This window comes from Magnusiomyces paraingens (assembly GCF_902498895.1).
Source record: "Magnusiomyces paraingens strain CBS 517.90 genome assembly, contig: contig5, whole genome shotgun sequence".
NCBI lineage: Eukaryota > Fungi > Ascomycota > Dipodascomycetes > Dipodascales > Dipodascaceae > Magnusiomyces > Magnusiomyces paraingens.
The window spans coordinates 1,832,501-1,855,294 of record NW_022474071.1 but is presented as its reverse complement, the minus strand read 5'-3'; the positions used below and the strand labels follow the sequence as shown (position 1 = coordinate 1,855,294).

The 22,794-nt window shown below is 37.3% G+C and overlaps 6 protein-coding genes across 6 annotated transcripts; 4 read left to right on the top strand and 2 right to left on the bottom strand.

Moving 5' to 3' along the window:
• Positions 1 to 56: 56 nt before the first annotated feature.
• On the top strand, positions 57 to 1,505 carry SAPINGB_P006238 (uncharacterized protein; the record flags this gene model as incomplete). Its single annotated transcript, XM_032000949.1, has 1 exon — positions 57 to 1,505. One exon carries the CDS (start codon positions 57 to 59, stop codon positions 1,503 to 1,505), a length of 1,449 nt encoding a protein of 482 aa, XP_031856840.1.
• Positions 1,506 to 1,672: 167 nt separating this feature from the next.
• Positions 1,673 to 2,023, top strand: SAPINGB_P006237 (uncharacterized protein; the record flags this gene model as incomplete). Its single annotated transcript, XM_032000948.1, has 2 exons — positions 1,673 to 1,698; positions 1,789 to 2,023. The coding sequence occupies 2 exons, from the start codon at positions 1,673 to 1,675 to the stop codon at positions 2,021 to 2,023; spliced, it is 261 nt and encodes an 86-aa protein (XP_031856839.1).
• Positions 2,024 to 2,744: 721 nt separating this feature from the next.
• On the top strand, positions 2,745 to 7,562 carry SAPINGB_P006236 (uncharacterized protein; the record flags this gene model as incomplete). The annotated part of the gene is made up of 1 exon (XM_032000947.1): positions 2,745 to 7,562. The coding sequence occupies one exon, from the start codon at positions 2,745 to 2,747 to the stop codon at positions 7,560 to 7,562; it is 4,818 nt and encodes a 1,605-aa protein (XP_031856838.1).
• Positions 7,563 to 9,656: 2,094 nt separating this feature from the next.
• Positions 9,657 to 12,742, top strand: SAPINGB_P006235 (uncharacterized protein; the record flags this gene model as incomplete). Its single annotated transcript, XM_032000946.1, has 2 exons — positions 9,657 to 9,677; positions 9,791 to 12,742. 2 exons carry the CDS (start codon positions 9,657 to 9,659, stop codon positions 12,740 to 12,742), a joined length of 2,973 nt encoding a protein of 990 aa, XP_031856837.1.
• A 1,552-nt stretch (positions 12,743 to 14,294) lies between these two features.
• On the bottom strand, positions 14,295 to 16,193 carry SAPINGB_P006234 (uncharacterized protein; the record flags this gene model as incomplete). The annotated part of the gene is made up of 1 exon (XM_032000945.1): positions 14,295 to 16,193. The coding sequence occupies one exon, from the start codon at positions 16,191 to 16,193 to the stop codon at positions 14,295 to 14,297; it is 1,899 nt and encodes a 632-aa protein (XP_031856836.1).
• Positions 16,194 to 19,810: 3,617 nt separating this feature from the next.
• Positions 19,811 to 22,765, bottom strand: SAPINGB_P006233 (uncharacterized protein; the record flags this gene model as incomplete). The annotated part of the gene is made up of 1 exon (XM_032000944.1): positions 19,811 to 22,765. One exon carries the CDS (start codon positions 22,763 to 22,765, stop codon positions 19,811 to 19,813), a length of 2,955 nt encoding a protein of 984 aa, XP_031856835.1.
• Positions 22,766 to 22,794: the final 29 nt, after the last annotated feature.

Here is a 22,794-nt window from a genome sequence, read left to right as displayed (position 1 = left end):
TTATTATCATTATTATCATTATTATCATTATTATCAACACCATCATCACTTCCCAAATGTCAAGAGTCTTTTTTAGACGATTCGCTACAAAACCTCAGGCAAAACCTCAAGCTAAGCCCCAGGCTAAGCCTCAGGCTAGACCAACAGCCGCTACAGAATTCCGACATGACTATACAGTCACCCCAGATATGTACTCGTATACAACAGATCTCAACCGTGAGACTTTTGAGCGCCTCCCCCTACTCACAGCAAAGCGCCAGGCGCGCAATGCTGAGCGCCCACGCAATGCCAGACTCTTGACTCGTGACTTTATTGATGACTCGCTTTATCACCCTCGATATGGTTACTTTTCTAAAGAAGTCCGTATTTTTACTCCGGAAAAACCCTTTGACTATCATGAAATCAAAGATGTAGATGACTTTATGGACAAGTGGACTGGTGAATATAAACGATACGAAGACAAGGAACGCAACACCCAATTATGGCATACCCCAACTGAACTCTTTAGACCACACTATGGTGAGGCTCTTGCGCGGTATCTTTTGGTTAATTATATGCTTTCTCTTTACCCATATGCCGACTTGACCATTTATGAAATGGGTGGTGGTAATGGTACATTAATGGTCAACATTATGGACTTTATCCGTAAAACAAGACCAGAAGTTTATGAACGAACCCGTTATAAAATCATTGAAATTTCAGGGAACCTTGCTAGCAAACAAAATGAAAGTTTGGGTAGCCGAGCAGCTGCTACAGGACATCAAGACAAGGTTGAAATCATCAACAAGTCAATTTTTGAGTGGACTGCAGAGGTCCCAGAACCATGTTTTTTCATTGCCCTTGAGGTTTTTGATAATTTTGCTCATGATGTGATTCGTTACGACAATGAAACAAGTAGACCGTATCAAGGGTATGTTGTTGTGGACGGCAACGGTGATTTTACTGAAGTTTACTCTGCGGATCTTGATCCTGTAGCTGAGCGCTTTTTGCGACTCCGAGATGAGCTTGGGGGTCTTCCTAACCCAGTTACTTCACCTCTTGGGTTCCACCCATTGGCTCAACCCAAGGCATACCGACGTTTGAAAAACATGCTTTGGCCATTCCGTGAGAATTTGTCCCCCCCAGAATATATCCCCACGAGGTACCTTGAATTTTTAGATATTCTGCGGCGATATTTCCCCGAGCATCGTCTACTGACTTCTGATTTTACTCATCTCCCAGATGCCAGTCCTGGCTATTGTGCTCCTGTAGTGCAAACAGTTTTGGATGGTAAGATGGTACCTGTGCCAACTTATATGGTATTGCAAGGGTATTTTGATATTTTGTTTCCCACAGACTTTGAAATGGCAAGTATGTTATATCGCAAAGTGTGTAACAAACTTATCAATAGAGCGTCTCATCGTGATTTCCTTGAGCAATGGGCTGAGCTTGATGCGACAACTACTCGTGCAGGTGAAAACCCCATGCTATCGTTTTATCAAAATGCCGCCTTTATGTATAGTTAAATTAAAATGTAATTACGTTAAGTTTTTTTTTTTTTAAAAAAAAAAAAAAAAAAAAAAACTTATCAAATCTATTATTATTATTATTATTATTATTATTATTATTATTATTATTATCATCATTAAAATTTGCTTTTGGGTATATACACAACCACCATAACTATACCCAAATGTCACAGCAGCTGCCTTATAAATTGTAAGTTTAAAAAAAAAAAAAAAAAAAAACTATAAGTCAATTTTTTTTTTTTTTTTTTTTGATATAAACTAAACAACCCATTTAAAATAGAACATTGAAAATCCCGTTTGATTCGGAACCCCATGCCAATGTTGTTCTTCAGAGCTTGCTTCCTGATAAAGAACTACGACCGGACCAAGTGACTCGTATACTAAGTCTGGAAGGCCCCATTCTTGTAGCCGACTATTCAGCAGCTTCAGATCGAGTACTTCGTGTTACCATTAATGCTTTACTTGACTCAGTGGCCATGCTTGTTGAAGCCATTGACGGACTTGAAGATATATGAAAAAGGAAAGAGGTTTAAACAGGTCCTACCTATCTATCTCTGGTTTGTTCCAGTCATGTGATGGCGGTTATTAAGGACCAAATATATATATATTTCGTTTAGTATATATACTGATTTATTTATATATAAAACGTACTTTTTTTCACATTTGTGATTTTAATTAGGAATATTTATTTTATTATTAAATTTTTTTTTTTTAAAAAAAAAAAGTCCTTTGTTTATTTGCTCTATATTTATTGGAAAGTAACTTTTTTTTTTTGCAAATGTCCAGCGAACTGTTTTAATATAAATATTTCTATTACTTACCACCACTATTTTATATTTTAAATAAAATAATAATAAAAATAATAATAAAATCCAGAATTTTTTTACAAGTTCTTATTTTTTTTTTATTTTACTCTTTCTTCCTTTTCTTTCCCTCCCCCCTGAATTACAATTTGAATACTTTGTGAATATTTTTCTTTTTTAAATAATAATAATAATAATAATAATAATAATAATAATAATAATAATAATAATAATAATAATACAATTCTTTCTTTATTAAAAGGAAAAGAAAGAAAAAGACCTTGTGATCTATATAAGACTGGTCTTTCTTTATCTTTTTTCTTTCTTTTTTTCTTTCTTTCCTTCTTTCCTTCTTTCCTTCTTTCCTTCTTTCCTTCTTTCCTTCTTTCCTTCTTCTTCTTCTTCTTCTTTTAAAAAAATACTTTCGTTTTCAATGGATCCTCATGATGATGACCCTCTGGACTATACTGCCCACCGACTTCTTCCTCACGGACTGTTGATGGCCTATCCTCAGCGACAACAGCAACAGCAACAGCAACAGCAACAGCAACAACAGCAGCAACAACAACAATACAATTCTTACCGTCAGCAACAACAGCAGCAGCAGCAGCAGCAGCAGCAACAGCAATTCCAGCAATCTCATTACCAGCAAACTTCAAGTTCTTCTTCTGCCGCTGCTACTGCCATTTCTACACCTTATGGTCGCAATCCTTACTCGGAACAACCCTCAGCCATGGTCCCAACATCGTCTTCAGGTCACAATTCTAATCTCAACCATCACAATCACCACCACCCACAAACTTCTTCTGATCTCACATCTCTTCTTCTAGCCAGTGCTGCATCTTCTCCTTCCAATCATCCAGGAACAGCTTTTACTTTCCCATATGCTCATGGAGGGCCATCTCCTGCTTCTTCAGCTGCAATTCTTGGGGGTGGAAATCTTAGTCATGGCTTGCCCCCAAGCACTGCTGCTACAACTGGGCCTCCATTTCTTATGGCATCTTCTTCTGCTGCTGCTCTTACGGCCAACATGTCTTCTTCATCTCTTTCACGTGCTGCAGATTCGCCCATGAGTTCTAGTACGCACCTTCGGAGTAATGGTGTTGTTGCAGCTACTTCGGCAACTGGTACTGGATTTGGAATGGGTGTTGGAGTAGTAGGAGGTATTAATTCTGGTGCGGTTCTACTGGGGATGACAAACCCTGCGTCCACCATAAATAATAATAATAATAGTAATAATAGTAATAACATTAGTGCCACCACCACCACCATAGCTGTACCACAACAACAACCACCACCACAACCACAACCACAAGTTGCCACAGCCTCCTCTTGTGCTCCCGTCAGCACTACCACCACTAATATTTATCACAACACCACCACCACCAATCCAACTACTAATAATTATTCTAACAATATTACTTATAATAACCCAAACAACAGTTTTCACAATATTCCCACAATGGCTGGCACTGGAATGCCAGAAAATTCCATGGCATATGCTTATGACCAAGAAGTCTTTGCAAGAAACCGTGAACTAGCTCAGGCTGACCCTGATTATTCAAGGGCCATGTCATCAAGCAATAATAATAATAATAATAATAACAACAACAACAACAACAACAACAACCAACAAACTGCCTATGGGACTTATCAATACTCCAATACCCAAAACAATTCATACAGCATTTCTCAACAAGCAAGTGATGGCCAAGAAGCTCCAGAGCTTTTTCGTCCAACTCTCTCTTCCCGGGTCAAAAAACAACAACAACAACAACAACAGCAGCAGCAACAACAACAAAGAGCAGCAGCAGCAGCAACAGCATATACTAGCAGCCCATATGGAACTGCAACACCTACCACTGTTGCAGCAACTGCAGCATCGTCTCCAGCACCTCCAGCACCTTCTGTTGTTCGTACATCTTCGCCAATGGCCACGTCGACTAATCAATATCATCAACAACAATATGGAACTTCTCTTTTAAAGCAACCTGAGCAGTATGCAACCCGCATGACTCCATCTTCTTCTTCTCCTTCTCTATCTGCTCAAATAACTAATCAAACTCGACAAGCAAAGGCAACCTCTGCAGCCGCCCATGCTGCCCATGCAGCCCACGTTGCAGCTGCTACCGGAAGCCAATCTGCTATGGTTGCAGCAGCAGCAGCAGCAGCAGCAGCAGCAACAACAACGACTACAACTGCAACAGCAACCACAACCAACTCAGGCGGCGGTACAACCGGAAGCCCAAGGTCTCGTGGGGTTCGCAAGAAATCTGATGTCAAGGCCAAGATTCTTTTACGCAAAGATGATTCTCCTTATGGTATCATGTCTGGAGTTCCAACCAGTTCTAGGGCTCTTGACGATCCATCATACCAAACGTATCAATATTCACGAACAAAACAACAAGCATCACAGCAGCCACCGTTACCTCAACAACAACAACAACAACAACAACAACAACAACAGCAGCAGCAGCATCAACAACAACAGCAACAGCAACAGCAGCAACAGCAACAGCAGCATCAGCATCAGCATCAGCAACAACAACAACAACAACAACAACAACAACAGCAGCAACAACAGCATCAACAACAGCATCAACATCAAAGAGCTCCTGTTCCTCCTACATCTGTTGCAGCTCCTACTGCGGCACCTGTGGTTCCACCTAAACCTCAAATGCTTACTCTGCAATACCTCCAACTCCAACAACAACAAGCAGCAGCAGCAAAGGGCCAACGCAGACACTACAATGAAGGATACAAGGACCGAATCAAATCTCTGGATAAACCTGGATCATCTGGATCTTACCGACTAAACTTGGATCGGTCCCAAACAATCAAGGAACTGCAGCACATTTTTTCCCAAATCTCAGCACTAGAGCCTCGGTGTCAAGCAGCACTCGATACATCACAAAACAGCGAGCTGCTGGCTTCATATGATGAAGACAAGTGGAATGAGATTGCAGATGAGCAAATCAAACTGGTGGAGTTGTATGGTGACTTTTTATTTTACGCAAGTGTTGGTGGCCAAGATGAAGACTCTTCATCATCATCACGAGGACTACAGGGGCTTGTACGGAAGTATAAGATTCCCACCCGAATGTGGAACTATGGAATTTCACTTTTTATTGATTCTTTGCGAGACGCACGGCCACAGTACACTGCAGTTTTGGGCCGGTTCATTGTACACTGTATGAATTTGTTGATGCTTTATGTCGATCCGATTTACGAAACCCGGCATGTATGGATTGAGTCACTTGGAGATTTGGCATTTGTTTGTTTGATTTCGGAAGTCAAGGCGTGTGCAGACTGGCCCGAAATGTGCATGTACTGGTATGGCCAACGTATGATGCTGACACCAGGGACTGGTCGGGTGTACCGGCACATGGCTTCGATTAGTATGGTGCGCATGGACAAGCTATTTTATATTTGCAAGAGCATGACAACGACACAGCCAGCAGACTTGGGTGATTCTGGAGAGATTTTGTCAATGTTATGGCAGCCCAAGGATTATATGGCAGTGACTTCTTCGTCATCTTCTTCTGCAGCATCTGGGGGAGTTGAGACTGGCCCGATTGCACAAAGTATTCGGGATGTTTGTTTATTGCATTTACAAGCCATGGGCTACATTGACTTTGAACGGTTTACAGTGAGCTCTACGTTAAAGACGGCCATTATCAATAGTGGGTGTGCCTTTTTAGGTCGCCGAACCAAGTCAGCGGAAGAGAGGAAAGCGCAAGGAGGTGCGCTCAGTTGGCGTGACTCTCTTGTAACTGCATCGGGTCCGCCGGACCCAATTGTTGCGCATGGAGCAGTTGTTGCCTTTTGCAATATTGCAGCACTGCTTGGACATGGATCACATGACCACCCATTATTTCGGTTGTTTTACATGGTTTACCAAAAGAAGCGAGCAAGCAGTAGTGGCAAGTCTGGAGGATCCACGGCCTCAATTCAAGAAACCCTTAGTTCCTCTGCTGAGTATGAGCAATATATTCGGCAATTTTGGGATTTATCGACGGAATATGAGACAGCCAAGGAGGGAGAGAATACTGGACATGTGCAGACGGAGCTTGCGGTACGTCGGATCCGGCAGATTGCGATGCCACGGCTTTTATCGTTTGAGATGCTCTATGCGTTTTTATCAGCAAAGGAGTGGCCTGTGGGGCTGCAACACGTGATTGTATATCTCTACTTTTTTATTGCGTTGTGTGAGAGTTTCCCTGCTAGTATTGGACCTCAGTCGACGAGTCCGAATGATATTATATATCATGTTTATTTTACTGGGTTTGATGCAGATTTATTTGCAGGGTACTTGAACAAGCTTGTTGAGGTTGCTGCACAGAATAAATTTGCAGTTGATTTGAGGACGGGTGAGACTGCTGAGTTGAATTATGGTGGTATAGCTGAGGTTCCTGAAGATGGACTTTCGGTTGATTTAAGGAGGCGCCGAAGGATTGCAGAGCTTCGTCGGATGTATTTGAAGAAGCAAAAGCTGAGGAGGAATAGAGTGAGAAGAGCAGGAAATGATTATGGTGGTGGTGGTGGTGGTGATGATGATGATGATGATGTTGTTGATATTGATGAAGAGGAAGAGGACGAAGTAGGAGATGAAGATGATGAAGATTTAGAAGAAGATGAAGAAGAAGAAGAAGAAGAAGATTATGATGATAATGTAGATGTGGATGTGAATGTGGGAGAAATGGGAGAGAATGGTATGAGTAATAAAGATATTTATTGGGGATTGTTTGGGAATAGTGGAGAAGGGAAAGTTTATGTTGGTGATGCAAGACATGTTCGACCAATTCCTAGGGTGGAGGAACGTCCATTACCAGAAGAGTATCATGTTAGAGGGTTTGTATGGGCGGCAGCACTTAGCAAGTATCCTTGGGTGAGTGTTTCAGCTACAGCAAATTGTGGGCATGGGAGAGGAGCGACTGCTAGTGCTACATCTATTGCGAATACTGCAGCTGCTAATTTAGCACATGCTTATGAAGGGTGGGGTGAGGGTAGGAATGGTGTGAATAAAGATGCTGCTACAGGGGAGGAGCAAGAGGAAAGGAAGAAAGATCCATTGATTGGTCCATTGGAGATTGGTGTTCCTGATGAAGCGCATGTTGCAGCAGCAGGCCCCGAGTATTTGGACATTGTAAGAGTTCGTCGGGCTTTGAAGCTTGGAGTTGATCTTGCACGGGTTTGTCCGTGGTTGGGGATTGATTATAATTCACGGAGGTTTATTGCACGGAGTATGTAATTATTACAAAAATAAAAATAAAAATAAAAGAAAGATGAAGAAGTTAAGTATATATATTTGAAATGAATAATAAATGGATATATATTAAAAAAAAATTATTAAATGAATGAAATGAAATGAAAATGAAAATAAGATAAATTAAACGGTTGAAGAATGTTTTTTTTTTTTTTTTTTTTTTTTTTTTTTTTTTTTTAAAAAAAGAAATGAAATTGAAAAATTGATTTAAATGAAATTAAAATGTTTATGATAAAGAATTATTTAGGTAAATCAGTGAAATTTGTAACGTTTTTATTATTTTTTATTATTTATTTATTTTTATTTTTTTATAAATTAAAATGACAGTTTTAGACAATTTATATGAATTAATAATAATAATAATAATAATAATAATAATAATAATAATAATAATAATGAATGAAGATGATGATGATAAGAAAAAAAAATGGGCAGTTTGAAATGAAAAGTTGGTATTATATATATATATATATATATATATATATATTTTATAATATTAATTTTATAATATTAAGTCATATAGATTTAAAGATTTTCATTTTATGAATATAGTTCCACATTTTTTTTATTTATTTATTTTTTTTATTTTTATTTTTATTTTTTATTTTCATTTGATATGCCAATGATAGTTAACTAACTATGATGGGCTGGAGATAAGAATGACCTTAAAAGTAAGCTTAAAAAAAAAAAAAAAAAAAAAAAAACTGATTAGGTCTTGTGATAAAATATACAATACGTTTGTACTTTTTAAGTTTTTTATTATATAATTTATATATTAAGGGGAAAAAAAAAAAAAAAAAAAAAAAGATGCCCTTATTATTATTATTATTATTATTATTATTATTTTTATTTGGCTGCCTTTTTTTTTTTTTTTTTTTACTTTTGGCTGCCTTTTTTTAAACGTTTAAAATTTAGTTTTTTTTTTTTTTTTATAAAAATAAATAAAGCAGCACTCAATGGAATGATAATTATTATGATGTAAAATAGTTTTTTTTTTATTTACAACTGCTGCTGTTGCTGCTGCTGCTGCTGTTGCTGCTGCTTCTTCTTCTTCTTCTTCTTCTTCTTTTTCTTAATGCTGCTTACTGCTTAAAATTGCTGCTTATTGTTGATGATAATGATAATATATTCACTTTCTCCCCCAACCTGCTATATAAATAAATATAATTATAATTATATATATAAAATAAAAATAAAAAAAAAAATAAAAAAAAGTTTCATAGAAAATGATCGTTTATATATTAAGAAAAGCCAAGTCCTTAGCAAAGACTTTTTTTTTTTTTTATTTCTTATTTCTTATTTCTTAAATATTCTTTATATAATTATCATAATAATCAAATAAAAAAAATAAAATGAAAAATAAAAAATATAAATTTTGTTTTTTTTTTTTTTTTTTTTTTTTTTTTTTTTTTTTCCCTTGGCAGGCAATAAATTTTTTTTTTTTTTTTTTTTTCAATGTCTTATTTTGTTTGTTTGTTTGTTGTTGTTGCCACACAAAAATAAAATAATAATATATTATGACTCAGTTATTACATAATTTCTAGGCATTATTTTATTTTATTTTATTTTATTTTATTTTAAAAAAAAAAAAAGAAACCTTTCTTGTCAAAAATTGCATACGCCATTAAACTGATTAGCTTTTTAACCTGTCTTTTTTTTTTTTTTTTTTTTTTTTATTTTTTTTTTTTTTTTTTTTTTTTTTTTTTTTCTTATATATTTATATCTAAGAACATATAAAAAAAAGAAACTTTCCCCTTCTTTTTTTTTTTTTTTTTTTTTTTCTTCTTTTTCTTCTTCTATTTTTTTTTTTTTTTTCAAAACTTTTAATTTATTTATATATATATATTTATATATATATATAGATATATAATATAGATTTAGAGAGAGAAAGCTAATCAACTAGCTAGCCTTAACAAATTATTTATATTTAAATATATCCATATTTCCCACTTTTTTTAATTTTTTATTTTTATCTATATTGATACCCCAATCTATTATCTATATATAATATAACCATCAAAACAAAACAAAAATATATAGATATACAATATCTCACATAAATGAATAAATATTATTAACATGGCTTGGGATCAACTTTGGGTATGTTTGATTGCTTTCAAAACTAATATATATAATAACAATATTAATATTAAACTAATCTAATCAATAACTTGGTTTTTTTTTTTTTTTTTTTTTTTTTTTCTTCTTTTTAGATTAATAAACCTCACTTGGCTTATGCAGTCATTGGCGGATTTACAACCGTCTTTTCTCTAATCTCTCTCTTCGTCAAGGAAAAACTTTACATTGGCGAAGCTACAGTAGCAACCATCTTTGGTGTCATTGTAGGACCTCACTGTCTCAACTGGTTCTCCCCAACCACTTGGGGTAATACTGATAATATTACACTAGAAATATCACGTATTGTCCTCGTGGTTCAAATCTTTGCCGTTGCTGTCGAACTTCCTAAAAAATATATGCTCCGCCATTGGTTCTCAGTAACCCTACTACTCATCCCAGTAATGACTTTTGGCTGGCTTATCGCCTCTGTCTTTATCTGGAAACTCGTCCCAACCCTCAGATGGGTCGAGGCCCTTGTTCTAGCAGCATGCGTCACTGCAACTGACCCAGTCTTGGCCTCTGCCGTTGTCGGTAAAGGTAAATTTGCTCAACGTGTCCCAGGACACCTCCGTAACCTTTTATCTGCAGAATCCGGTTGTAATGACGGTATGGCTTTCCCCTTTGCATATCTTGCCCTTCTTTGCATCCTCCACGAAGGCCACCATAGACAAATTGCATACCATTTTATTGTTATTACTGTTATTTACGAATGTGTCTTTGGTACTGTTCTCGGAGCTATTATTGGCTACCTAGGAAGACACTTGATTAAATTTGCTGAAAAACATAACCTTATCGACCGTGAATCCTTTCTAGTCTCTTACTTTGTCATTGCTCTCTTTTGCACAGGTGTCGGCTCCATCATTGGTGTCGATGACTTGCTTGTTGCCTTTGCCGCAGGAGCTGCCTTTTCTTGGGATGGTTGGTTTGCCCGCAAAACTGAAGAATCCCACGTTTCCGATGTCATTGATTTGCTTTTAAATATGAGTTTCTTTGTTTACTTTGGAGCAATTGTCCCTTGGGAACAATTCAACAGACCTGAAATTGGTATCCTCCCTTGGAAACTCGTCATTATCGCTATCCTTATCATTCTCTTTCGACGTATCCCCATTATGCTTTTTCTCAAACCTGTCATTCCTGATATTAAAACTTGGCGTGAAGCCCTCTTTTGTGGCCATTTCGGTCCTATTGGTGTCGGTGCAATCTTCATGTCCATTTTGTCCCGTGCTGAATTGGAACACGAAGAACCAACCCCTCTGGCCGAACTCCCTGGTAAAGATAATCCCAATTATTATGCAATTGCAACCATTTGGCCAGTCACTTGCTTTTTAATTATTTCTTCAATCATTGTTCATGGCTCCTCCATTGCCGTCTTTACCCTCGGAAAACGTCTTAATAATTTGACAATTACAATGACTTATACAACAGCAGGCTCTCAAAACCAAGGGTGGCTCTCACGTTTATCCAGAGTTGAATCCCGTACTTTTAGTCTTCGCAAAGTCGATACAGAAAATCAAAATGATTATACCACTCAGGAAAAAACTTTGGATGATACTACTGAAGATTTCCCCGTCATTGCTGCTTCTACAAACCCTGATAAACCTGGTTTACGTCACAAGCACAAGAAACATCATCATAAGAAGCAAATGCGCAGACGTGATAGTACTGCTCCTCCTCCAGTTGTTGTTGCTCTTGATCTTAATAAAGACCGCAATAGTCAGGCTATTTCCGCTCCTCTTCATGACGAAGATACCGAAAGTACCACCCGTCAAATACATATTACTGCGCCTCTGCCACATGACCAAGAACCTGGTCCCGAAGCTATACTTCCCAATCCAGAAGACGTTGCAGCCGCCTACCAGCTTGGCAACACAATTGTTTTGGAAAATGATGAAGGTGAAGTTTTGCATACTGTCAAGTCAAACCCATCTCATACTTCCCGCAGACTTTCCATTAGCAGCCGTGCAAGTGAGATTGTTGATGCCGTCAAGAACTTGGCTTCAACAGCTGTCTCGGCAGTTTCTTCATCTCCCGGCGAATCTAGTGATTCAACTACTGCTACTACTAATACTACTACTCTTGCTCCTCCTCCTCCTTCTACAACTACAACCACCACCACCACTACAAGAAGAAGACCTGTTTCGCCTCTCCCCACACATTCATCTCCACCCCCACCATCACAACCATCTCGTCGTCGGGATTCCCTTCGCAGAGGAAGTGCCTCAGAAGGTCCCGCTGGATCTCACGCAAAATCTCGCAAAGTCACTGCCTACCAACTTGATGATAATATTATTGTGGAAAATGAAGAAGGTGAAATCATTAGACGTTACCACATTGAACCTTCTGCAAATGCTTCAGCAGTTTCTTCTACAACTATGACTCCCTCAGATTCCCATATTAGCCACTCAATGCTTGCTAATACTCTCTCGCACTTTGGATTTCGCCGGCGGTCTACAGTGGCTCAGATTGATCTTGAGCGTAACACAATTGCCTCAGCGGTTGCCGGAGGAACTTCTTCCAGTGGTGCTGCGGGTACTAATGCTGCAGGACCTTCCACATCTTCGCCACCTCCTAGTGACTCGCGGCAACGCTTCCCACTTGATGATGAACGCATGCGCAAGCACCTTAAACAATTACTTATTTCTGATCCTCGTGTGAATCCGGAGGCTGCCCAAAGACAACGCACTACTACCCGTGATGATTCTGATTACTCATCTTCATCTTCATCAGGATCTGAAAGTTATTCAAGCTCGGATGAAGAAGAAGATGATGATGATGATGACGTGTCGCCAATGACGAGCAAGGCTGGGCCCAGCTCATCACGGCCGGCTTCTGCACCACCATCCTCCTTACCTGCACTGCGTCTTGGTGCAACGTCGTCGTCGTCATCCCGTGCAACACCTTCTGGAGTGAATGCCTCTGGAGCTACTACATCAATGGGCAAGTCTGCCAGCAGTAATCTGCCACGCTATGATGAAGAGGAGGAAGAAACAGAAGTTGAAAAGGCTCGGCGGTTGGCTGCTCTAGGTTTGATTAAAAATGAAGATTAAAAAAAAAATTATATATATATAGAACAGAACTTTTTATGAATTAAGATTGTTTTTTTTTAAAATTGCAAAGTTTATATGACGTATTATGAGTGTTTTGATGATGGAGTATAACTATCGGTTACCGATAAAAAAAAAAAAAGGTTAAGTTTACAATAATGATAAAGTAGATTTTAAGATTATTAAGATGTTTTTAGAAAAAAAAAAAAAACACAGACGTTTTATATTTTGAAAGAAGAGTCCCTCCCCTTTATTTTTTTTTTTTTTTTTTTAAAAAATAAAAGTTATTTTAATGATGATTTGCGTTATTTGAAAAAAATAGTTTCTAAGTGACCCAGTACTGTGGAATAAATATAAAAATAGATTTTATTTGTAAAAAAAATAAAATAAAATAAAATCTAATCAGTTTGTTATCTTAAAAATAAAATAAAATAAAAAATGACAAGATATCATTGGTAGTTAAATTTTGAAAAATATAAAAAAAAAAAAAAATTAAAAAAAAATTATAAATATATATAGTCTGTATATTCCATAGAAATTTGAAATTATAAAAAAAAAAAAACTATTTTATATATATAAAACAAACATTAAGAAAAAAAAAAACAATTTTTTTTTTATTTTATTTCTACTATCTAAATGTTTTTATTTTATTTTATTTTATTTTTTTTTGATTTGTAAGTCTAATAATATAGAATAAATAAGCATCCCTCCAGAATTCAATTTGATGACATTAAAAAGTGTGAGTTCTTTTTTATGTGATAATGTATGAATATATATATATAAAATGATTTTTAATGCTAAATATTAAAGTCTTGAGCATAAATATAATTCAATTTTTAAGAAAAAAAAATAAATATATATATATATATTTATAAAGACAATGACGATCAAGATAACAATAATAATTATTAATAATTAAAGAAATATCTAATTTCAATTCATTTTCATACGTTTATCTTATCCCCTCTCCCACTCCCACTCCCACTCCCACTCCTTCTTCTTGTAAATTAATAATAGTATATTAGGGTTATTATCAAACCCTAATTTTTTTTTAAAAATAAAAAATAAACCCCCTATTTCTTGGTAAAAACACTTAAATATATATAATAGGGAAATTGCAACAATATATATATAAATTGATTTTTTTTTTTTTTTTTTTTTTTTATTATATAAATTTATTTATATATATATCATAATTATATGATAATGCAGTGCTTCTCGCTCACAAGCGCTGTATAAGAAAATCTCTGGAGGTTCCTTTTCCCCTTCATCCCTCCTTCAATATAATAAACTATATATGATTTTGAGTGAAATTTCCATTAATGAGAATTTGGAATTATAACTTCAATGACATTATTATTAAGTTTATATTATATACAAAGATAATATGGATTTTTATATGACATACTGATAACTATATATATTAGATAAAATATCTGGTTCTTGAGATAAATGCAGATTCAAAAAATATATAATTAATTTTACACAAAAAAATTAAAAATTAAAAATTAAAAAAATAAAACAACAACAATCAAACATTATAATAAATATCTATCTAAAACCATCCATCAAAACCATCTTCAAAGCAAGACATTGGGGAAATTGTACCCTGACTCATCAACGGTAAAACTCTTTTCTTAGCCAAATCATGAATAACAAAATGATAATAATCTGTTTCAATCTTAACTCTATATTCCAACTCTGGCAACACTGGCAAATCATAATAATCATCATAAGAAATCAATACTTGTTTAATATTAGTCGGTGGTACTAACAATAGTTTTTGGAATTGAGGTGACGGTAAAGGAAATTCATCAATCTTTAAGAAAAAATATTCAAGTGATGGGAGAGAGGTTTGCATAGTAGCAAGTAAGGCTTCCAAAAATATCATAACATTTAGTTGCTTATCAAATTGCTGGCCAGTATTTGCAACCCCTATTGGATCTATAATTAACTGCATCAACACATCTAGTGCCTTATCAAATGATATATCCAAAACCTCTCCCTCCTGATCCCTAAATATATTCTTTTGATCCTTTTCCAATAATGATGTAAACATCTTTTTGAGTTCAAGCTCTGACCATTTCCCACCATCAGCAATTGTTTGTGAAATGGTATTCATTGTGCTTGTCAATTCATCCGAAAAATTATAAAATCCTGGATAAGAGTAAATGGTCAAAATAAGTACACGAAGATTAACAAGATTATTAAAATAAGATAAAATATTGACTGGTGGTGTAACAACATTCAAATCTAAATGTGTAAGTGTTTTACCTAAATCTTTTGCCAAAAATGGATTGGTATATTCTGGTTGAACTTCCAAAGTCTGAGTTGCTTTCCGTGCTCGTGGCAGTTCCAAGTACTTTATTATTTCAAAATCTTCGCAAAAAGTATCATGATTTAGGTTACACTTGTCACGGATTGATGTAACTGCTTCAATCCGCATCACCCTAGTTATAGGTATAAATTCATCATCAGGGTATTTAGGAGTCCCCAGTATCATATCACAAGTCTTGAGACTTGTTGGAAGCTTCAAAATCTCATGCACAGCTAAAGTGACTGAATAAGTGCCATCAATTGTCTTTTGAAACATTAAAAAAAATGTCAAGTGTTCAAGCTTGGGCCAATGATGAAGCCGTTGAAGAATCTCATTATATAATTCAAATTCCAAATCTTTTGTAAATAATTTCTTTAAATTTGGAAGGTCGAGATCTTTAATCACTGCTGGGTCAATAATAGTATCAGTATTCAATGACAATTCCCGTAGCGAAATTCTAAAATCTGCAAAATCCAAAAGAAAAGTAGAATCAAATTCAGAAAACCCATTAAGTTTCAGCTTCCAAAACGGTTCTGAATCATCATTCCCCCGGAAAGCTACAGCCTCCCGCAACATTTTGAAAAGATTATAATCCAAAAGGATATCAGAATCTTTAAGCCCAAATCTTGAAAATACGTCAAAACTTTTAACTCGGGGGAACAACCTAAAGTGGAATGGGGTGTCATAAAATTTTGTAAAAATAAGGTTATGTTGGTGACCTTTACCGCTTAAAACAATGGTCTTAATCTTTTCACTAGGGAACCAACTATACTTTCTTGGGTTGCCAAACACTCGAGCAGGAACTTCGTCAAAATTAGGGAAACTGTAGTCATAAGTGTCGTATCTGTCAAACGGTTGAGTTTCACCACTGCTATCAATATTAATGTATTTTTTTGTCATCATATTGTCACCTTCATCTTGATTAACAACACAGTTCAGCCATCGAAGCCTGTCATAGATATCCTTTAGTTTAATGCACGTTTGTGTCAGGGCCCTGATGTCCTTTGCTGGTAGGTAATAACTCAATTCATTAAGAACTTCAACAGGTATGTTTAAAATATGGAAAGGATCTTGGGAGTAAATATTTATGCGAGAAACTCCATCAATAATGCTCTCAGTTGTAGTTTGTTCAGTCATTTGGGGGAGGGGGAGGGTTGATTAAAGAGTTGATAAAACGGTAGTAGGAATAAAAAAAAAGAAAAAAAAAAAAAAAGAGGAAAGAACTGGTAAAGTTAAGGTAATATTATGCACGCTCCTCAGCCTATGGAGGCTCAGCCTTTTCCGCAGCTCTTGCGACCTAATAGGCAGTACTGCTGGTGGGAAAAGAAAAAGGATTTATATATTTATATATATATATATATATATATAAATCGTTATATTACTACATAAAAGTGATAATTCAAAAGTTAATGAAAGGGTTTTCAAAAAAAAAAAAAAACATGATAACAGTCACTATGACAAAAAAAAAAGAAAAAAAATGTATTACAAAATACAGTTACATAACACTAAGGTGAATAAAAATTGACTACATGTTGCGTAAATTATTTACAAGCATTTTTACAAATTTATAAAACAATCAATCAAAAAAAAAAAAAAAAAAAAAAAAAACAATTATAATGTTAAACCCATCCATTAAAGTCATCATCAAAGCAATTCATAGGATAAATAGTGTGTTGGCTTATCAATGGCAGCGATCTTTTCTTCGCCAAATCATAAAAAATATAATTATGTGAATCATAATCGGCTTTATTAGTTAGATCCATACCTGAGTATGCAGTCTTTGGAAACAAATCAAGATATTCTTTTTCATAACAAGAAATCAGTACTTGTTTAATATTGCTTGGAGGTGCTAATAAAAGCTTAAGAAATTGAAGGGACTGAGGTAGTCTTTGAAATCTCATATTTAAGAAAAGGTACTCAAGTGATGGGAAATTGTGTGGCAAACTAGCAAGCATTGTTTCCAAAAATATAATAGTATTCAATTCCTGACCATAATTCCAACCGGTCATCTCAATACTCATGGGATCTGTAAACAATTTCATCAACACATCTAGTGTTTTATTGGAAGATAAATTCAAATCCCTTCTGTCCTTAATCTCAAATATATCCTTGTAATCATTCTCCAATAAGTATGTAAACATGCTTTTTAGTTCAGGCTCTGACCATTTCCCGCCCAAACAAATTCTCTGTAAAATGGTATTTATTGTACTTTCAAATTCATAGGAAGTTACTCCTGGATAACAGGAAATGGTTACAATTAAAACACGCAAATTAATAAAGCCATTTAATTGTGGAATGACATTAAATAGTTTATTATTCCAAACATCCAACTCCATGTGGGTGAGAGATTTGCCCAAATCTTTAGCCAATACTAGATATGTGTAGTTCTGTCTCCCATTAAAGGTCTGGGTTGCTTTCCGAACTCGCGGTAGATTCAGGTACTTCATTATTTCAAAATCCTCGCTGATATCTGGACTACCAGCTTTATATTCATTTATACTGGTGTAACTCTTGTCACTGATTGACGTTACTGCTTCAATCTCTATCACGTCAGTTATAGGTACTAATCCATTGACAGATGATTCAGGGGCATCAAGTATCATATGACAAGTCTTGAGACTTGTTGGAAGCTTTACAATCTCATCCACAGCTCCCGTAACAGATATAGTGTCATTCTCAGAGTATTTATACGAGAAAGAAAATGTCAAGTGCTCAAGTTTTGGCCAATGGTGTACCTGTCTTATAAGCTCTTTATACGTTTCAAGTGCTGGGTTTTTTGTTATAACTAATTTCTCCAAGTTTGGAAATTGTAATTTTTTAATCAATTTTGACCATATATTTGCTTCCGAGTTTAGTATCAGTTTTCTTAACATGTCTCGGTAACTGTCGTAAAAGAAAAGAGCGGGAAAACTAATTGGATCATTACAAGTAATTGTTAATCTCCAAACCGGTACCTCAGGATTCTTTTGCAAGGTTAACGCTTTTGTCAAGGACCTAAGAAGAATCTTCTTCGAAAAGATTTCACAAGTCTCGTCAAGGAGAAGTTCTGTCATTATTTCAAAACTTTGGATACGAGGGAACAAGAAAGGCCGGAACGGCGAGTTATAAATACTTGAGGTGTAATTTTCATCATAGGGTCGGCGTTGAGGAATTAAAACAATGATCGTAATCTTTTTACTAGGGAACCAACTATACTCTTCCGGGTCACGAAACACTCGAATAGGAGCCTTGTCAAAAGTAGAGTAAGTGTAGTCTGCCTATCGATACTTCATCATTAACGCCATCAAGATAATTAAATTTTTCTTCATCAAAGCCCCTATCCTCATCATCATACAAAACACATTTTACCCACCGAAACTTATCGTAGACTTTCTTTAGTCGAGTACATGTTTGGGTCAGGGTTTTGATGTCTTTTGCTGATAGATACTTTTTCAACTGAGAATGAACATCTGTTGGTATGTTTAAAAAGTTACAGGAGTTTTGAGTTCTGTTATTTATATGAAAACTGCCATCTCTCGTTCTCTTTAAGTTATTTGTCATAATTTGATTGTCTATTCGGAGTTGTGGTTACAGGTATTACCAAACCGCAGTTGAAAGAAAAGGAAACAAAAAAAGAAAAGTTAAAGGTAATTTTTCACGTTCTCAAGTAAGAATTTTATGGTGGTTCAGCCTTTTCCAAAGTTCTTGCAAACCGTTAGGAAATACTTTAAAAAAAAAAAAAAAAAAAAAAAAAAGGAACAAGAGCAGAATATTTACGATAGTAGAAAAGTTGATGAAAATGTGTTTTTAAATTTTTAAAAAAAAAATATGTATGTGTATCAGAGTTACAAAGACAAAAAATATATATATATATATTACAGAATTCAATTATACAATATTATGTAATTGAATTCTGTAATACATATCTTTTTTTTTGAACGCTCATTGAAACCATCTTCAAGATCATTGAACATTAAGGAAACAATATGCGAAGTATTATACAAGACAAGATGTTCAATCATAACTTATATAAATGAGGATTTTCTATATTTTGAAGAAACAATTGTAATTGTTATTCAATGATTGATAATCTTGACTAATTCATGTTTTTACTGGTACTTGTATAGACTTTGATTTAATCTTGAAATGTAAAGGAAGTTAAAAAAAGAATTAAGAAAAAATAGCTGAAATCATTAGTTGTTTAACATTGCTCGGTAGTGTTAACACAAATTTCTGCAATTGAAGAGACTGATGTGCATTGCAACTATTCATAATTAAGGAAAAGCATTCAAGCAAGTGGAGATCAGTTTTTTTTTTTTTTTTTTTTTTTTTTTTTTTCTCACAAGCAAACATTGTTTTCAAAAGTATGAAAATATCCAGCTCCAGACCAAATTCCTTGTCAGATTTTTTCAATTCCCATTGGATCTGTAACCAATTGCTCCAACACATCTAGAGCCTGGTCAAATGTGAAATTTAAAACCGTAGTTCTAAAGTTCTTAAATAGAGAAGTTTGATAATTCTTTTCCAATAGCGAAGTAAACATGCTTTTTTAGTTCTGGTTCAGACCATCTAGCAACTCTCTGTGAAATAGTTTTTAGTATATATTTCTCAATTCACAGCAACAATGCTTCCTTTCCAAAAAGTAAATTACTTTTAAAGTAAATGATCATTGATCAAATAAACTAATAACTACCAAATTGATTCAATAGAAATATTGATTTATAAACCCTCATTTTTCATTCATTTCCTATACATATATCCTTTATTATTCTATTTTATACAGAAGCGTAAATACGCTTACGAGAATGGCGTTCGTCCTCCTCATCTTGTTCACGCTCATCCACAAACACCTTTCGGTGCTCGCGGTCCCAGGTTTCCTTAATTGTCTTAAGACCGGCAATATTGTATCCGATCCTGTCGCGCTGGTCCGCTAGTCGTTTGCGGAGCAACAATCGGGTTTTCTCCAAGCTAGCACGCGCCTTGATATTTGCAGCAATTTGGCGATGGTATACGCGCAGCACAGTAAACAGGGCACGGCACACAACTGCTGTCTTATTGCGAGTAATTGGTGCACGGTCAGAGCCTGACTGAACAGGACTTAACCACAATGCACACAATTCAAGAAGACACAAGACACGGTCCAGAGGAAGCACTAAAACAGCATCCTCGAGCTCCTGGGGGCGGATCGAAGAAAGTACGCTCAGAGCATACTCTGGGCCGGTTACGCCCTTGTGTGAAAGAATAATGTGCTGGGGCGTGTTTTCATCACGCACCATGTCTGCAGCTGCCAAATCTAGCGACTCCAAAAGACGCTCACCGGCCTTTAGTGTTTCAATCGTAGTCTTACTGGCGCGGGCCACTGAAGACTCTTCTTCGTCTTCATTATCACCAGCACGCTCGGCTTCTTCGGCATCAGCATCGTACTGAGCAGTCAAAGCCTGCTCGTGCTGCTCCTCCAGTTCGCGGTCGCGCTCTTCTACCAAAAACAATTGCTCATCTGTGCGGTGCCACACTCGTATACTCTTATCATGGGAGCCAGTCACAACAAAATCACCACTATGGGCCACAGCTAGTGCCCACACCTCACCATGGTGTCCCGCGAGAGCCTGCAATTGCTGGAAGTTGTCACCGTCCCAGTACTTGACGAGCTTGTCCTTGGATACGGAAAAGAAGTTGTGGGCTGTGTGGCCCTTAAGTTCCTGGGTATCACCGCCAGCTTCCAAGTCAGTTAGCGGATCAAAAACAACACCCATGATGCTTTCCTGGTGTGCGAAAATAGACCGGTGGCAATCGCCAAAATCAAGACCCCATAGTTTAATGTTTTTATCAGCAGAACATGTAACCAGCAGTTTGGAGTCTGTGCTAATGTCCATTCCAAGCACAGGCAGCTTGTGGCCATAGAGATCTAACGCAAACTTGAGCGAGTCAACGAAAAAGACCTTAACAGTAGAGTTGAGTAATGCAACAGCAATCACGCGCATATCTGGAGACAACCGAACACACATGACATCGTCGTCGAGTTCTAGAGTGCGGGTGTGCTTTATCTTCATCCGAGCAACAGTGCGACTTGTTCCTGGCACAGCGTCACGGACGACAGCAAGACTCCAGAACTTGACGGATTTATCAGCACCACCGGCAGTGACAAACGACTTTCCATCAGGGGAAACATGTAAGGCCCACACAGAACCACCAATGTGAGCATTCACTGTCTCCAGCAGAGTAGACGATGCCACGTCAAACAGTTCCAAATCGCCAGTTTTTGTGCCAACGACAATTAGACCATCACCTGGCAGGAAGCTGCAGCACAGAGCATAGCCACAGTCAAAAGTTCGAATGCACTGACGGGTGCGGACATTCCAGACCTTGAGCTGGCCATTGGATGCAGATGCAACCATACGGTCGTCGGATGAAATGCTAAGTGCACGGATATCTGTGCGGTGGCCTGGTCGGTCAACGCTTGAGACACGGGAATATTCGGCAGGTCCAGCGCTTTTGGCCTTGATACCTACACTCATGGGGGCAGCGACGGAGTATGTTTCAAGAGCATTGTTTGCGAGAGCAGCAACAATGACTAGGGTATTTGCCTGGGGCCGAATGTCACGGGCATTGGGATTTGCATACTCGTACATGGCCAAATCCAGTTCGCCAAAGGCAAAGTCAAAAGACCGGACCTTGGCAGGGGTACGGATCACAGTATGAGACACGTACTTTTCGGTAATGTCGTCTTCGCTCAGGGCAAACTCGCCACCATCGGCAACGTCAAGTCCACGTTCACGTCGACGCTTCAGTTTACGGGCCACAGACTTTTTGATTTCTTCTGAAGATTTAATCTTAAACACCTCGATGCTGCGATCGGCACTGGCCACAGCCAAATACCGTGGCAGGGCCACAACTCCCTCACCGCCATTGAAAACCTTGATTGTGTTAGCGCGATCGCCAGATTGTTTGTTGAGAGTTCCGAGCCGCACAATCTGGGACCCTAGGGGGGCGTTAACATCAACTTTCCAAAATGCAAGCTCCTTGTTGCCACTGCCCGTGATAAGAGTTTCGAGGGCTGGTGAGTACTCTAAGCTCCAGCAATCATTCGATGAGTGGGCCACCTTGGTCTCGACACAGTGCTGAGTTTCAAGATCCCATAGCTTGAGCGTGCCATCTTTGGATGCCGATACGAGCCAAGTCTGATCCTCGGCGTCGGCCACTTGGTCCTCTTCTAGCTGGGTTTTTGCGCGCACAAATGCAGCGCCCACAATCGCGTCCTTGTGGCTACGCAGGCGCCAAAGTCCGACTTCGTTAACCAGATCCCAAACCACGAGGTTGGTATCGCGCGATCCAGATACAAGGCGCGTGCCGGAGGCATCAAAAACAAGCGTGGTCACGGCCTTGCGGTGCGCCGATAGAGATACCTGCATTTCACCTGTCGTTGCATCCCACACCTTGACGGTACCGTCTGAGTATCCAGACGCGTGCATCTGGCCTCCAAAACTGGCGACGGCCGTGACCTCGGGCGCAGCAGCCGAAGATGTCGACGAGGCCTTAGAAGTGTCCAAAAGCGTGGACAAAAGAGTGCCAGTCTTGAGATCCCAAACCGAAGCTGTCTCAAGGGACCCTACAAGCGCTCGGCCACCAGCTGCCAAAGTTGCAGTGGGCGGCAGCCAGACGACATTTGAAGCAGACTCGATGACGCCAAACGCAGCCTCTTGTTCGAATCGATAGTAATCCTTCTGGACCATTTTAAGTGTACTGTGTGTGTATGGGAAAA